The sequence below is a fragment of the Podarcis vaucheri genome, assembly GCF_965113315.1.
Source record: "Podarcis vaucheri genome assembly, chromosome: 2".
NCBI classification, from domain to species: domain Eukaryota; kingdom Metazoa; phylum Chordata; class Lepidosauria; order Squamata; family Lacertidae; genus Podarcis; species Podarcis vaucheri.
In genome coordinates, this window is record NC_138760.1 from 5465872 (window position 1) to 5482833 (window position 16962).

At 48.5% G+C, this 16962-nt stretch overlaps 1 protein-coding gene across 5 annotated transcripts in view; it reads right to left on the reverse strand.

The window, feature by feature from the left end:
* The window catches only part of B4GALNT1 (beta-1,4-N-acetyl-galactosaminyltransferase 1), a 46813-nt gene extending 40529 nt beyond the window's left edge, over nt 1-6284 (reverse strand). For 2 of the 5 annotated variants that reach the window (XM_082208449.1, XM_082208446.1), the window contains exon 1: nt 6004-6284. Coding sequence is in view for 1 of the 5 variants with exons in the window: in XM_082208448.1 (XP_082064574.1) it covers nt 5671-5684 (14 nt within the window). In the remaining 4 variants the exon portion in view is untranslated. Of the gene's footprint in view, nt 1-1726; nt 1935-5670; nt 5808-6003 lie in introns of those variants that run through there. The other 3 variants (XM_082208448.1, XM_082208445.1, XM_082208447.1) reach the window with 3 other exon arrangements.
* Between the last annotated feature and the right edge of the window lie 10678 nt (nt 6285-16962).

The following is a 16962-nucleotide window of genomic DNA, read 5'->3' on the forward strand; positions in this document are numbered from 1 at the left end:
CAGGCTGGGTCTGGTTAACAGATAAATGAACAGACACATGTACACAGTGGTGGACCTCAGACCCCTCCTCTCCTCACCCTTTTCAGCAATGTAACAAGCCCTGACACTGACCCATGGAACCCAGGATGTGCTCAAGGAAGAGAGAAAGGCACTCTGCACATGCTCAAAGGTCATTTAATCGCCAATTGTTTCATGAGTTTCCTGGGCACAACTTGGAACCATGTTCCAGGTCTAAGAGCCAATTCATACATGTGGCTTAAGTTGCCACCATAGTCTTTAAAAAAATGATCTTAACTTCCTTTCTTCATTCAAAATCTACATTACAAAATACCTTTCTCAAGCAATGTTAAAGATGTTAGAAAGAAAACAGTGTGCAAGCTTTTGCCTTCTCCAGAACTATTATTCAGCAGACAGAAAGGGGGCAGCAAAATGACTGGTGTTGAAATCATGCATGGAGTCTGCATTTAGTAAGCCTTCAGAAAGAACAGGAAGACAAGAGGGAACAGAATGGATCTTGATTTAAAAAACAAAACTTAGTGCGTCTACATCGAATATTGCCCCTTTCTAAAAATAAATAAATTTCTGGGTATTTCTTTTTGTAAATCTACCAAGTAATAAAATAAAAATAAAATAAAGGGTTTTTCTCAGGATGGGGGAGGGCATGTCTGCTATGTCCCATTAGGGAGGTGGTGGTTCCCCCCATCTTCTGATGGGAAATGCTCTGCAAGGGGGGGTACAAAAATGGGGGGTTCAAGGAGGGTCAGTTAAGAGGAGTGAGAAATGTCCCTATTTTCATCTGAGGAATGTTGGAGGGTATGCATACATTTAAGCACTCTTACCACTTAGTCATGGAGAATCCTGGAAATTGTCATTTGTTAAGGGTGCTGAGAAGTGTAAATCTGAGAAGTCAGCAACTTTAAACTACAGTTCCCAGGATTCATGGACTGTTAAGATTGCTTAACATGTTTGGTGTGGATGTGATTGCTGTTTGCTTCATCCACACTATACATTAACACACATTTAAAACACATGACTTTCCCTAAAGAATCCTGAAACCTTAACAAGCTACAGTTCCCAAGACTTCAGAGGGGGAGCCATGTGTCCTTGGAAGGTGGTGGACTCTCCTTCCTTGGAGGTTTTCAAGCAGAGGTTGGGTGGCCTACTGTCATGGATGCTTTAGCTGAGATTCCTGCATTGCAGGGGGTTGGACTAGATGGCCCTTGGGGTCCCTTCCAACTCTATCATTCTGTGATTCTATGACTGTACAGGTCAGCAATGCAGCTGAAGAATGGAGGTCAACCACCAACTCCAAGTAAATGGCAGCAACATCCTCCAAAGTTCAGGATTCACTAAAATTAAAAAGAACACATACAAATGAAAGTAACCCATTACCAAGTTTGGGGTCCCAGCTGATTAAAATATCAGAGGTGGGAGGAAGAAAATAAAACACTGAGATCCAGTTAGGAGAATAACAAGAACAGATAACTGCAGTATAGAAATGGGAAGAGCATGCCTCACAGCTGCAAAAAAAGCCAAAATTTGGCTATATGAAAAGACTAATGAGAGGAAATGCGCAGTTCGAACTTCCCTTTCTTTTGCAGAAATAGGCTCTGGAACTGGGTAAATTAAGGAAGCTTGTTCAAAGAGTCCTTCCACCCTCCCACCCATGCTCATAAAGAAGCATAGGCAGCTAGTGACTGGGCTGTGTGACAGTCCCTCCACCAACCTGAAGAGTTGCTGAGGATTGTCCTATCGGCCAGCCCTTGGGTCTTCATCTGCTGTTGCTGAACGCCACGCAGGCTCTGAGCAAAACCTCCCTCAACCAGGATGTGATTATGGATGAGGAAGCTGATTTGGTTTGTTTCACTGAGAATCAAACAGCCAGGACAGAGTGCAGCAGTTATATTTACATGGGCTTAGCAGGGTGGTTGTGGAACAACTCCTAAATAAGCACCACCTCATCCTTTTCACTGCACATAGAAGCCTAACAAACATTTATTTGAAACCTCAAACCCGTTTTGCAGGTCTCTTCTCTGTAGGCAGCCTGGCGCCTCCCCGGCTTTACCTGGGAGTAAATCCCACTGAACTCAAAAGACTTCCAAAATGACTTGCTTGGGATTGGGCAAAAGGGGAGGGGGAGAGAGAGAGGAACTTTAGCTAACTTTGCAAAGCCTTGCAGAGGCAGCTGCATGCAGTGGTGTAGCGTGGGTTCTCAGCACCCGGGGCAAGGCAAGTAATTTGCGCCGCCTAACCCGTGGATTTTAGCACTCGAGTCTCTTCCGCGCCCCCCCCAGATGTTGCGCCAGGTGCGGCAGGGCCCCCCTGCACCCCCCACGCTACGCCACTGCTCCCACCACAAGTCTTCAGGACAGCCATCCGAAGGCTGGCGGCGGGAGGAGGTCTCTCCGCCCCACCGCCAGGCTTCGGAGGAGCCTTCCGAAGGCTGGCGGTGGGGCGGAGAGACCTCCTCCCGCCTCCAGGCTTCGGAGCAGCCTTCTGAAGGCTGGCGGTGGGGTGGAGAGCCCTCCGCCCGTCGCCAGCCTTCGGAGCATCCTTCCGAAGGCTGGTGGTGGGAGGAGGTCTCTCCGCCCCACCGCCAGCCTTTGGAGGAGGTCCGAGGACAGTGGGGAAGATGCGCTGCGCTTCCCCGCTGTCCCGGAGATTTCCCTATGGGCTTTCGTCTTGCGAAGGAAACCCATAGGGAAATTAGTTTTGCGAAGCGCCTCCAAAACGGAAAACCCTTTCGTCTAGCGGGTTTTCCGTCTTGCGAGGCGTTCATCTTGCGGGGCACCACTGTACCTGAGCTCTATAGTTAGAGACTCACCATTTCCCCAGTTGGCTTGGCCCCCAATTTCTCTTACTATAGAATTTGGGGCTGGTGGTGGAGGAAATCATTATTCTTCCCCCTTGCTACCCCCCCCCCAAAGCATAAGAGAGGGACTCCCAAGAAGGTGAAGCGGGACTTCACCCCAGGGTATCTCGGAAGCCCTCGAGGAGCGACGCTTCCACCCCCTGGAAACAGCAGGAAGGGAGAGCGCTCTTGTGCCCCGTCCTGCTTTGAGTGCTTCTCATTGACGCCTCTGCTTGGCCACTCACTCTACATGGGCCCTTGTGGCCTTGATCCAGTAGCCGGGTCCTTCTTTGGAAAGAGCGAGCGCCTCCTAAGCACGTGCAGAGCGCCTCCCTCCGCCCCCGCCACGTGGAGCTCAGCCTGCACGTGGGCAGGCCCTTTGCGTCACGTGCGCTTGGCGCGCTGCTCTCTCTAGCTTCCTCCCAGCCGGGCCAGCGGCTCCACCTCTTTTCCTTTGCCTCTTTGAGCCGCTTAATTCCCAGCAAGCAATTAGCAGGCTTGCTCCACCTCCTCCTCCCGGCTTTGCTGCTGCTGCTGCGCGGCTCTTTTCCTCCACCGACGGCGCGCTGCGCCTTGGAGAGGTTCCCGCTTCCTCGAGGGGGGCCGGCCAAACGCACCCCCCCCCAAATGTTGCGCCCGGTGCGGCCGGCACCCCTGGCACCCCCCACGCTACGCCACTGGCTGCATGCACCTTTGCCTTTTGTGGAGGATGGCAGCATGAGAACGGGCCTTTTCTGCAGTGGCTCCCCATTTGTGAAATGCTCTCCCCAGGGAGGCTCACCTGGCACCTTAATTGCATATCTTTAGGCACCAGGCAAAGACGTTTCTCTTCAACCAGACATTCAGCTGATTAACATTCTATGGCTTTTAAAATGTGTTTGTGGGATGGGAGTTATTGATTTGTTTCTGTTTCTGTTAGATAAAGGAATCTTTATAATAATATAAAAGTGTATAAGCATATATCATCCTGATATTAATCATCCCAAAATTAAACAATGAACAGTTACAAATGGAAAGGCCCGGGAGGGTGGAAAAACCAGGGCAGACCAGGTATCCCCCCCTATATTTCAAGTTGTTTTCATATTTGTTTCCATAAAATTGGGGAATACAGAAACTTTGAGGGGGGATATAGTTACCCCCCATTTATACCCCCTCTGTACTTCCAATCACTATGAACAGTTCCAAAAATGTGTTTGGTTGCCTATTACAAGCCATTTTATAATACGCTAATTTGATTATTATGAAAGTTCTGATTATTCCACACTACTATTATTGTTGGCAGGGCAACTCACATCTTGTGGTTTCATTAATTATTTGTAATATAATTACAAATAAGTTTGACTCAATCTGCTATTCTGTTCACATAAACTTCCTTCCACAGTTCACAATCTGACCTGTTAGAAGGAAGGATCAAGAACAAAGTTCTCTGATTAGGATAATATGGTGGCCTAAAGTGACAAGATAAGGCACGGCAGCTAACAGGCCTTGAGGGACGGCAGTGGGTTAAGGAATCTCTGTGCCAAGATCACCCACTCTCTGTTTATGCTTAGGGGGCCTCACCCAGTGTCTGGCTGTTTGTTATATGGAGCTAACCCCCCCCCCCCCAGGTAGGCAGGCTCCAAAGGATGGGAGTCGGGGAGGGGGATGTAAATTCTGACAACCCAGAAGAGACTAGGTGATTACAAGATGGAATGGTTGCCATGTGCTGAGGAAAATTAGCAGGGTCTGTGGTGAATGTACTCAGCCATGAAGTTTACCAACACCACATATACAAGATTAGAATTAACACACAGGAATGGAATTAACTCCAATCCCAATTCCATGATAGATAGAAACCTACTTCACTGTAAGCATGAACTGAAAAGATGTGCACGTGTATACACAGCCACATTTTTTATTTACAATGATCCTATATTTATTTACAGTGATACTATATTTGCCAACTCAGAAACAAATCCCACCAAGTTCAATAGGACTAAGGCTGCAATGCCTGAAGTACTACTGAATTCAATAGGTCTTACTTCTGAGGAGACACAGCTAGAACTGCAGCCCGAGTGTGCAAAGAAACACGATATGGAGCTGCAATCTGACAAGCACATAGCAGAACAAAGCTCTCACTAGACACCGTGATTTCTGAGTACAAAGACATAGGCTTGGGTTACAAGTCAGTCTAACTTATGTGACAGTTGGTTATTGCTTTTTTTAAAAAAAAATAAAGAAATCGCACACACCCAGAAATGCAGTAGGAATAAGAATCCAAACCCAGTTTCCTAATCTAAGTCATGCCCATTCGGCACATGTGCTCTGAAACAGGCAACTGGCCTTGGACCGTAAGCCTTATGTAAACCTTGTTGACAGCAGCTGTACAATTCCTCTAGCCATCCCTGGGTCTGGTTTCTGGCAGATCCGAGATATACCTGTGCCATTCAGACAAAAGGCAGCTCCCATCTCACCTTTGCTTTCTAGGCAGGTCGGCCCACATTCAGTCCTGGACTGGAAGGGAAGAGAATCCCTCTCCGAACATGACTGCATCCTGGGGCCTGTTCCCAGGGCTACCCTTTGGCTGGTAATTCAATTAACAAGCTCTCTTTGGAATAAATCCCAGGCATAAAGGAGACGGTAAATTCTATCGTGGGAGGCGGGGGAGAGCCCGAAAGCCAAAAGAAATGCCACCTGCACTTAGGACTCGCCCCCTCCCCACATTACCTAACATGAGCAAATAAATAAAACCCGGTGATATTATAAAGAATTAACCCATCACTCCTCTAGCAAGCAGCATTCAGGTGACAAGGGGAGGCGAAAGCTCTTGTCTCCTGTACCTATAAAACGCCATTGGGAACGAAATAATTGGCTCCACACCATCCGCATCTATCCTCCATCGGGACCGGATCCAGGCCTGCTGTTGCCACCGCTCAGGCCCAGTTGTGACAGACTCGTCTAGCCCCGCACCAAAAGACTGCAATGATGAGAGAGAGAGATATAAAATCTCTTTTTAAAAACCTGCCCAGCCAATCAATGCAGTCGATTCGCTGGGCTCCGGCCCCCACCCCCGCCAGCCCCACCTATCTACAAATAACAAAAGCCAGGCTGGTCCGGGCATCGGAGCGCTGAGACGCCGGCTGGCTCTCCGCGGACGCGGGCAGAGACGGTACCTTGGTCCCGAGGAGGAGCAGCAGGAGGAGGAGGGTGCGAAATAAATCGGAGGAGGTGCACGCTCAGCGCTGCAGCATCTACCTCGCCCCCGTCTCCCGGGCCATTTTCACATCGCCGCTGCGCTTCCTCCTCTCCGACCTCAGAGCAATCTTCCGGCTTCCAGATTTCACGTGTGGCAGGTTTTCGTTTTGCTTGAAAGGAATAACAGGTACCCTGCTGCTAGCAGAAAACCCCGAGCCCCTCCGCCCAAGGAAGAGAGCAGGCGGGGAGCAGCTCCGCCCCGCCCCTAGCGGCCCAGCCGGGAATGGGATCAGGAGGAGTCTGCGCGGCAACAACCGTGACCCGGAGTTCACACGTGGCGCGCGTTGTGGGTGGGTGCAGAAACGGTTCCCACTCACCCACTTGCATGCATGCATGCATGCATCCACATATGGGCATGTCTCGGGCGCTCTAGCGGGGAGGTTTAACGACTAAGAACAAAAGATAAAGGCTTCCTCACGCGCCAAGAGTTAACACCTAAACTTTCAGCGCTAATAGAGGCATAGAATTGTAGAGTTTGACTTCACCCCCAAATCGTCTCCCAAGACTGATACATGCCAACCAATAAGATCAATAACAGAACCATGGAATTATAGGGACAAGAGTCCAGCCCCCTGCAATGCAAGTCTCTTTGGCCCAATGCTGGATTTAGGTACTGTATAAGCTTAACAAGCTATAGCTTAGGGCCCCAAAAAATTCAAAGAAAAATTTTGGGGCGCCCCCAAAAATTCAAAGGAAAAAATCCCTGGATGTACATTTCCAAAATATAACATAAAAAACAAATAAAATAAAACCTGCATACAGCAACAGTGTTTTGTGTTGTGTAGGCTCCTATGATGTAAGTACAGTGGTAGCTCAGGTTACAAACACCTCTGGTTACAAACGCTTCAGGTTACAGACTCCGCTAACCCGGAAGTAGTACCTCGGGTTAAAAACTTTACCTCAGGATGAGTGCGCACTGGCGGTGCGGCGGCCGTGGGAGGTCCCATTAGCTAAAGTGGTACCTCAGGTTAAGAACAGTTTCAGGTTAAGAACGGACCTCCGGAACGAATTAAGTTCGTAACCAGAGGTACCATTGTAATGGGCCCCGCCTGCTAGCCTGCTCCCTAAAATATCACTGGTTTGCTCATTTCTATCTATATAGGGTGCATACATTCTGCATGGATTGGTTGCATGGCAACATGTTCCAATGGCTCTCGATACCTATTAGTTCCATAAATTACCATATAGCATATATTCAACACAAAAAACAGCGACAATTTGTTGTTGACAAAGCTGGACATATAAAGGGCTCCATTACCTTCAGTAGCTTAGGGCCTCATCAAACCTAAATCCGGCCCTGGGCAGACACAACATGGGGCTTGAACCCACAACCCTGAGATTAAGAGCATGCGGTGGTGATCACCTTGGTGAGGCTTTAGCATACATCGCTCCCTCCCTGCTTCCTTGACATTTAAGTCGCAACACCAGAGATGAGGGATCTCTTTTGGTTCAAGGGGTACATTACCTCAAGGGAAATTACATACCAGTGGCGGGCAGTTCCAGAGGCAAAACATGGGGGGGGGAGCAACAAATATGCCTCTTAAGGTTTGTACCATAAGCCAGAGTCAGAGGTCTTGATAGATACAGATCTCCTGCTTAAGTAGTTAAGGAGGAGAGTGCAGGGACCTCAGGAGAGTCCTGGAGGGCAGGCAGAGAAACCTGGTGAGGTTATTTGGCCCCCTAGGCCTGAGGCTCCCCACCTCAGCTCTCCATACTTCTTTCTGAGTACATAGGATTATACTGTGAATTCCTGTCTGCCATGCAGCTGTTAAAAGCACAGGAGCCCTGTCAGGAAAAAGAGTTGGCAACTTCCCCCTTTTCGCTTAGAGAACAGGAATCATAGCAGACTGCCTGTTATAAAGAAAAAATAGAGCGAAGATTGCAAAGCATTTTATGTACTAGATCGGTATATAAAAGAGGAGTGTTATAAGCTTGGGGCTGTTATGCCAGTTTTCTAAACTTGCTTTTTAACTGCAGCCTGACACACACAAGTAGGTGGTCTTCTGTGGTGATACAGGGATGGGGCTCAGCTGCCCAGCTTTTGGGGTTGAGATGTGGAGGCACATGGAGAAGGGCCTCAGAAAATGAGAAGTAGAGCTGTGTGTCATCCACGTATTGCTGCAACGTACTCTAAACCGCCGATGGTTTCAAGTAGATGTTATACAGCACAGGGGATAAAACTGAACCCCAATGAAGGCTCCACGGGGCTGAAGCAACACCCAAGGTTATCATGGCCACTGCAAAGTTGTGTCACCCACCCCTAGTTCAGACAGCCACTCCAGAAGGATACCATGGTCAATGGTAGCAAAAGCTGCTGAGAGGCTGAGGAGAATTAACAGGGACACATTTCCCCTTTCTCTCTCCTGACACAGCAACCACAGCAGTTTCTATGCCAAAACTGGGCCTAAACCCTGATTGAAATGTTACAGCCGTGTTGGTCTGCCATAGTCAAAATAAAAAAATTCCTTCCAGTAGCACCTTAAAGACCAACTAAGTTAGTTCTTGGTATGAGCTTTCGTGTGCATGTGTATCTGAAGAAGTGTGCATGCACACAAAAGCTCTTACCAAGAACTAACTTAGTTGGTCTTTAAGGTGCTACTGGAAGGAATTTTTTTTATTCTGATTGAAATGGTTTTAGAAAATCAGTTTCCTCAGAGAGCACCTGGATCTGGTCTGTGATGAGTGCTTTTTTTTCCTAGAAAAAAATGGTGCTGGTACTCATTGCTATTTTTCAATAAAATGAGGTGCCAGAACTCACCATAAACACCTCCCTTGTTCTCTTATACAGTCATACCTTGGGTTAAAGTCACTTCAGGTTGTTGTGAGGATAAAATGAGGGGGGAGAAAAAAACTGTGCACACCACCTTGACCTCCTTGCAGGAAATGGGGGCTATAAATGTGATTTATGGTCTTAGATAAATGGTAATCTTCATAAGTGTACCAACCAAGCATGTACATAGATTAGCACAGGAAGACCAACCTGGAACCATTTTGATTCCTAAACTGAGTAAGTGTTTTCTCTGCAAGGTCAAAGTGGGAAACCTCCCCATTGTCTCTTTCATCACAAATCCTGTCTTAAGGGCACATTTAAGATATGAATAGGGTGTGAGCCTGTGACCTGGCCCAGGAACTAAGTATTTATCACTACAAAAGAATGGCCAGGCTCCCCAGGCAATCCAATCAAGTAACCTGCCAGACAGGAGATAAACAACGACAGGAGAAAAACAACATTAAAATTTCTGTTTTAAGACGCCTTTTTTGTGATGTATGTATGATGTTCTTGGGGGTGGTCTTGATCTACAGGGTGGCAATTTCAAAAGTCTTTATAAGGTCTTGCGCGCCATTGTTCTGGGTTCCTCCTCTCTCCTGCGGGCGAGGGGAGCACCCTGTTGCAACAGTTTAATAAAGATCAAGCTTTCTAGCTGCTTTGCTTCTCAATATTCTCTGGTTGGCCTCTGTTATCTTCTCCTATCAATAGGGAACCTATGTAAGGACTCTATATGGGCTCTTGGATACCCCATAAGGGAAAAGGGCAATTTTTGTTTACAACATTCCCCACCGATTTGACTGGGTTGCCCCAGCCACTCTGGGTGGCTTCCAACACATATAAAAACATAGTAAAACTGTTAAATAGTAGGTGAACATATCAGACGACACAGCGATTCTTCAAACAGCTCTTGTTTATTCACAGGCCAGAACAGAACTAAACAGCAAATAGCTCAGCCGGCCTGCTTTTATAAGGCAGCCGGCTGTCAACATTGTGAAGAGATACATACTGAGGACTGTTACCAACCCTTCCTAATGCCAGCAGAAAGAACTTACTGCTGAGCCAAATGATCTAAACCAAATGATAACTGAACTACTGGCCTCAAATTGCTTACAGTGCCTTTGGTCTGCCCTAATACGGGTGGCGCTGTGGGTTAAACCACAGAGCCTAGGACTTGCCGATCAGAAGGTCGGTGGTTCGAATCCCCGCGACAGGATGAGCTCCCGTTGTTCGGTCCCTGCTCCTGCCAACCTAGCAGTTTGAAAGCACGTCAAAGTGCAAGTAGATAAATAGGTACCACTCCAGCGGGAAGGTAAACGGTGTTTCCGTGTGCTGCTCTGGTTCATCACCTGGACATGACTTATCCAGGCAGCCAGATCCAATGATTCAGCCACATTTTGGCATATGACATCTAGCCCACAAACCAATGGCCCAAGCATGGTGGACTGCCACATGCCACAAGTGGGAGGCTCACTTTCAGGAACTCTACTCGGAAACCTCTGCTAAAGGTGGAGGCTCTAGTCCAGGCACCCCCAACCTTTGGCCCTCCAGATGTTTTGGACTACAATTCCCATCATCCCTGATCACTGGTCCTGTTAGCTAGGGATCATGGGAGTTGTAGGCCAAAACATCTGGAGGGCCAGAGCAGGGGGTGCCTGCTCTAGTCAAACTATAGAGAATCTGCCTATGTGGGCACTAGTGATGGTGACAGAGATTAAGAACCTGATAGCTCAGCTGAAACTGGGGAAGGCCCCAGGGGAAGACCTAATTCCTCCAGAGGCCATTAAAAACAATATGGACTTCTGGGCCCCTATTCGGGCCTCACTCTTCACTTGCATTGACACCTATGGCTGAGCCCCCAAGGACTGGGGGATTGCAATCATTGCCCCTATATATAAAAAAGGAAAAAGGGATGATCCTGCAAACTACAGACCAATTAGTCTCCTTAATGTAATTAGCAAACTTTTCACAAGACACCTACAATGGAAATTTCACGACTGGATGGAACAAGAAAATATACTTGCAGAGGAGCAATCTGGCTTTAGGGAAGGTCAATCCACTATTGACCAGTGCCTAGTACTCCATCATCTCATTGAGAAGTGCTCCTCCCACAACACAACCTCCTTTTATGCTGCTTTTATAGCTCTCAAAGCAGCATTTGATTCCATACAGCATTGCCATCGTGCTGCTGCTGCCGCCACTGTTGTTGTTGTTGCATCGGCTTACTGGAGATTCTGTAGCTGTTCGAGGGGCCCTGCTCCAGTTCCTTTTCTTAGGAACTAGATGCAGGGGTTGGAGGAGGGAATAGCAGAATCGTAGAGGTGGAAAATACTATGAGGGTCACCGCAAGATTTAGGGGGGGGGGGGAAGGTGCTGGTACTGCAGACCATTGAGTACTGCCAGAAAAAAGCACTGACCGCAAGAACCCGCTCAAGAACCAGGGAAGGGAGATTAGCAACTGGCTGGTAGTTACTTAGATTTTCCAAATCTAGGGAGGGTTTCTTGAGGAGTGGTTTTACCACTGCCTTCTTCAAACAGGCAGGGACCACCCACTATTGTAAAGGGGCATGAACTACCTCCCTGGCTCAACCAGCTGTCCCCTCCCTGCTAACTTCTATCAACCAAGAGGAGAAAGGGTCATAGGCGCCGACTCCATGGGGCCTGAGGGGGCTCGAGCCCCCTCAAAAATATTTTTTGGGGGGCTCAGCCCCCCCAATAATCTCGGGCGCCCTTCCAGCAGAGCGCCGCCGCCGTCCCGCACCTCCTCCCCACCTGCTCCCTCGCCAGCCAGCCAGCCAGCCGCGCGCCCTAGTCGGAGAGCCCCGGCCGTCCCCCGCGAGATTAGGGAATCCCCGGGGGCGGGGGCTCCTGCCTCACTGCTTCGCAGCACCACCGCCACTGCCAAGGCACTGCCGGGGGGAATTTCCTTCCTCCTGGCGGTTTCAGCGGTTTAGGGCCGGAGCGGAGGGGGCTCGCCCTCTCTTCTCCGGCTAGCCCCATGTTTCCCGCATATCAGCTATTCCGGAGCTGATTAATAGGCGCAGCACGCTCTCCCCTATTCGCTCACGAGGAGGCGGCACCACTTTATTTGCATATTCATGAGCTTATTTATTATTCATGAGCTTTCCCGGCCCCCCCCCCCAATATTTTTTATAAGTCCGCGTCCCTGGAAAGGGTCCAGAGTGCAAGTGGTTGCTCTGACCAATCCAAGTACCTTGTCCACATCCTCAAGCCTTACTAACTGAAGCTCATCAGATATATCATATCTACTCTCTCCTCTTTTCCAGGCTAAACATACCCATCTCCCTCAACCGTTCCTCATAAGATTTGGTTTCCAGACCCTTGATCATCTGGGTTGCCCTTCTTGCACATGTTCCAGCTTGTCAATATCCTTCTTAAATTGGACGCAGAATTGGACGCAGTACTCCAGGTGTGGTCTGACCAAAGCAGAAAGAGTGGTACTTTTATTTCCCTTGATCTGGACAGTGCACTTCTGTTGAGGCAGTATTAGCATTTTTTATTTTTTATTTTGCTGCTGCTGCATCACACTGTTGACTCAAGTTAAGCTCATGATCTACGAAGACCCCTAGATCCTTTTCATATGTCTTACTGGCAAGCCAGGTGTTCCCCAGCTTATATTTGTGCAGCTGGTTATTCCTGGCAAAGTGCAGAACCTTACATTTGCCCCTATTGAATTCATGTTGTTAGTTTGGGCCCAATTTTCCTTTCAGTTAAGGTCATCTTGAATCCTGACTCTGTCTTCTGTGGCAAAAGAACCTCCCAGTTTTGTGTCATCTGCAAATTTGGTGATCATGTCTTCAATTCCTTCACCCAAGTCATTTATAAAGATGTTGAACAGGCCCAGCACAGAAACTTGTGGCATTAATGAGTGCTCTTTGGCTTCAGTCAGTCAACCAGCTACAAATCCATCTAACAGTTACCTTGTTCAACCCACATTTTACCAGCTTCCTCGCAAGTGTTACTCAAGCCTACACTGTAGAACAAGATATGCATGATAAGACTTGGTTTTTTTTTAAGCATTTCTCTTCTGCCTTTCAACATCACATTCCAAAGTCACTTTACATAATCAATTAATCACAACTATAACAGAATGAACGAATGTGCCTAGAGGCTAATTGGTTTATTTGCTGCATGACTGGCAGAAATTCAGCAGGTGCAGATACAGAGATGTAGAAAGCTGTCTGTCAGGGAAGTGCAAACGGCTAGAGAGCCAAGGGGGGAGACCAGCCGAAAGAGCTAATTAGCAGTTTCTCATCTGACAGCGAAGAAGAGACAGGGAGGGGGGATGCTGAGCCCGGAACTAGCTATTCATTGAGCAGAGGAAGTAGGAGGCGGGGCTTCCGACGATTAGCCTGCTGGGGAAGAAGGAGTAAGAAAAAAACATTCAAGGCATCTAATGAGACAGGGACAGACATGCTTTGAAGCTCTGGAAACCGTTTGAACTTTGTAAATAAATCTAAAAGACAGAAACTGGCGGCAAGCCTGGAGTTTTATCTATGCAGCTTTGGCAGCACTCACCCCTTACAGCATGCCTCGAATCACTTGCTGTTGAAAAGCTGGTGGAATAAGGAATAAGCCCCAAGATGGAGAAAGAGATTTTGGAGCTTAGGAAGAGAAATGTCGGGTTGGAACAGACTTGCAGGCCCGTCTTGAGGAAACCAGAGCTGCTCAGAAAGGAGCCACAGGTGGGCTATTGGCAGATGGGGGCAAGGCTGCGTGGGTGGAAAGGTTCAATGGCGATCTGGAAACTTATCTTGATTTTAAAACGGAGATGAAATATTTTTTAGAGCTTCAATCTGCTCAGTTTGGGGACAATGCCCAGAAAGTTGCTCACATAATTAGGCACCTGTCGGAAGGGGCTAGAAGTTGGATCCGGCCGTTAATAGCCTCCAATAATGAAGCCCTCAGAAATCTACCCAAGTTTTGGCAAGCAATGGACTTTATCTATGCAGATCAAAGTTTAATTGACAAGACGCAGGAGGAGCTTTTGGCTTTGAAACAAGGCAAATCCACGGTGCGCAGTTGCTGGGTAGAGTTTGACATGCTCGTGCAGAAACTGGGGTGGGATTTAGAATCAGACCCTGTACACGTGTTGTTTAGAGCTGGACTGAACGCTGAAATTAAGGACAAGCTTGCGAGGGCCCCCCGCCCTAAAAATATGGACGAATTAACGAAGGCTGCTCTTGCAGTGGGTTTGAGACAGGAAGACAGATGGCGGGAAAGGAAGCAGGGTAGGGAGCGGAGTTGCCATGGTGACCGCATTCTTGAAATGCCTGCAGCTGCCTCAGAACGTCAGCAAGAGCCAGAACCCATGGAACTAGGCACAGCCCGCACGCGGGAGAGTTTGAAAGCTCAACGGTCGGGCGGGAAGGAGAAAAAAGACTGGCAAGCGGCCAAGAGATGTTTCGTTTGTCAGAAAACAGGGCACTTTGCCAGAGGGTGTCGTAACTGGCAGGGAATGGTGGGGGTCACCCAACAGGCAGAGGCAGAGGAATCCCAGCCCTCGGGAAACGGAGAAGCCTGGCTGTTGGTGGACCGGGGCAACAGGCAGGCGGGAGCAACACTGAAAGTCCTCGGTTTGGACATCCCAAAGCTAGCATAGTGTTGAAGGTGATCCTAGAGCTCCCAAATGGCCAGGCGGTGGAGGAGTTCACGTTAGTGGATTCTGGAGCGTCCGCGTCCTTTTTTAGCAAGGAGTTTGCAGCGCAGCACCAACTGAACCTGAGGCCTTTGGATTTTCCGCTGCAAGTGACTACAATTGATGGGAGAGAACTGCTGGGAGGTGAAGTGACTCATCGAACGCCTCCAATGCAGATGCGGGTGTCTACCCACTCCGAGGTTATCGCCTTTCACGTGGCCACGCTGGGGGTCCGCCTATCATATTGGGCATGAGCTGGTTGGCTTTGCACGATCCAGTGGTTTCCTGGCATCAATGGTCCCTGACGTTTGGTTCGACGCAGTGCATGGAGAACTGCCTGGGTCTAGAGCAACCTCGACAAACGGAGGCCGGGATGGCAGCAGCATGCAGAGCGGGCACGACAGAAATCCTGTCGTGTTACAGGGATCTACAGGAGGTGTTCAGCGAGAAAGAGGCTGACGCGTTGCCGCCGCATCGACCATATGATTGTCAGATCAACCTGGTCCCAGGGGCCACGCTGCCGGTGGGAAAGACCTATTCCATGTTGGAGGGAGAGATCAAGGACCTGAAGGATTTTATTGAGAAAAATCTAAAGAGGGGATTCATCAGGGAATCCAAGGCGGCAGGTGGGAGCCCCGTGTTCTTCGTGGACAAGCAATAGACTAATGAGAGGAGGTTGGTCGTAGATTTTTGCGTTTTGAACGTCCTGACGGAACCCGTGGCCTTCCCAATGCCGAGGATCAACGATGTTCTGGCCAGGGTGCAGAAGGGGAATTTTTTTTTACCAAGTTGGACCTCCGGGGGGTGTACAACCTCACCAGAGGGCGAGAGGGTATGAGTGGAAGACCACCATGTTCACCCTGCTGGGGGCGTTTGAGTATCTCGTCATGCCTTTCGGTTTGTAGTGTGGAAGTCCCTGTTTCCAAGCCTTCATGCAGCACGTACTAGGACCGTTGCTGTACCGGAACTGCGTTTGCTTTTTGGATGACTTGCTAGTGTACTCTGAAGACGAGAAACAGCACGTGAAGGACGTATGTCAGGTCCTGAGCAAACTTAAGGAGCATCACTTGTGGGTCCAGCTGGAGAAGTGTCAGTTCCATGTGAAGGAAGTCGAATTCCTGGGGTACCGGCTGTCGGACAAGGGTTTGGCCATGGATCCGGGGAAGGTGAAGGCGGTGGTGGAATGGGAAAGCCCTAAGACCAGGAAAGATGTTCAGCATTTCCTGGGTTTCAGCAATTTCTACAGGAAATTCATCAAGGGTTTCGCGAAACTGACGGCGCCCATAACGGACTGTCTCAGTGCCAAGAAAAAGTTTCGGTGGTCGCAGGCAGCCCAAGAAGGGTTTGAGAAGCTTAAGAGGGCCTTCGCCTCGGAGGAGCAACTGATCCACGTCGACCCCACTCAGCCACTGCGTGTGGAGACAGATGCATCTGATCGGGCAATAGGGGCGGTGCTGCTACAGTCAGATCAAAAGGGGGAGGGGCGGCCATGTGCTTTTTTTCCGCGAAAACTGAACAAATCGGAGCAAAACTACACCATCTATGATAAAGAATTGCTTTCGATCGTTGCTGCGTTCAAACAATGGCGGCACTTCCTGATTGGGGCGAAGCACCAAATTTTGGTGTGCACGGACCACAAAAATTTGGAGTACTGGCGTACGACACGGATGTTGTGCCAGAGACAGATAAGATGGGCAGAGTTCTTTGCCAACTTTAACTTTAAGATCCAATATGTGCCAGGAGAGCAGAATGCGAGGGCGAATGCGCTGTCCTGGAAACCGGAGTATCTGATGGGAGAAGGGCCTCCGGTGGCAAGGCTGATGTTCCCCAAGAGCATCATGATGTTCCCCTTGAAAGAGTGGTTAATACAGCCTTTAAAGGAAGTCTGCAGTGAAATATTGGAAGGGAAAAGGGCACCAGAGTCGTGGAAAGAGGCGTACATTACACTTATACCGAAAACAGAGACTGAAAAGACTCAGCTTAAGAACTACCGCCCCATATCATTACTTAATGTGGATTACAAAATCTTTGCAGACATTTTGGCCAAGGGATTGAAAAAAGTGTTGATGGAAGAGATTCATAAAGACCAAGCGGGCTTTCTCCCGGGAAGAAATTTGTCTGACAATTTGAAGAATATAATTGATATTTTGGAAAAACTAGAAGTGAACATAAATACTAAAGCAGTTTTGATATTTGTGGACGTGGAGAAAGCTTTTGACAATATCTCTTGGAGTTTTATGAAGAAGAACCTACAGGGGATGGGGGTAGGCCAAGGCTTTGAAAACGGTATAAGTGCAATTCATTCAGAACAAAAGGCTAAACTAATTGTAAATAATGTAGTGACGGAAGAATTTAAGATAGAAAAAGGGACACGACAAGGTTGCCCAATTTCCCCATTGCTTTTTATATCGGTCCTGGAGGTTTTGCTGAATATGATTAGAAGGGACCAGT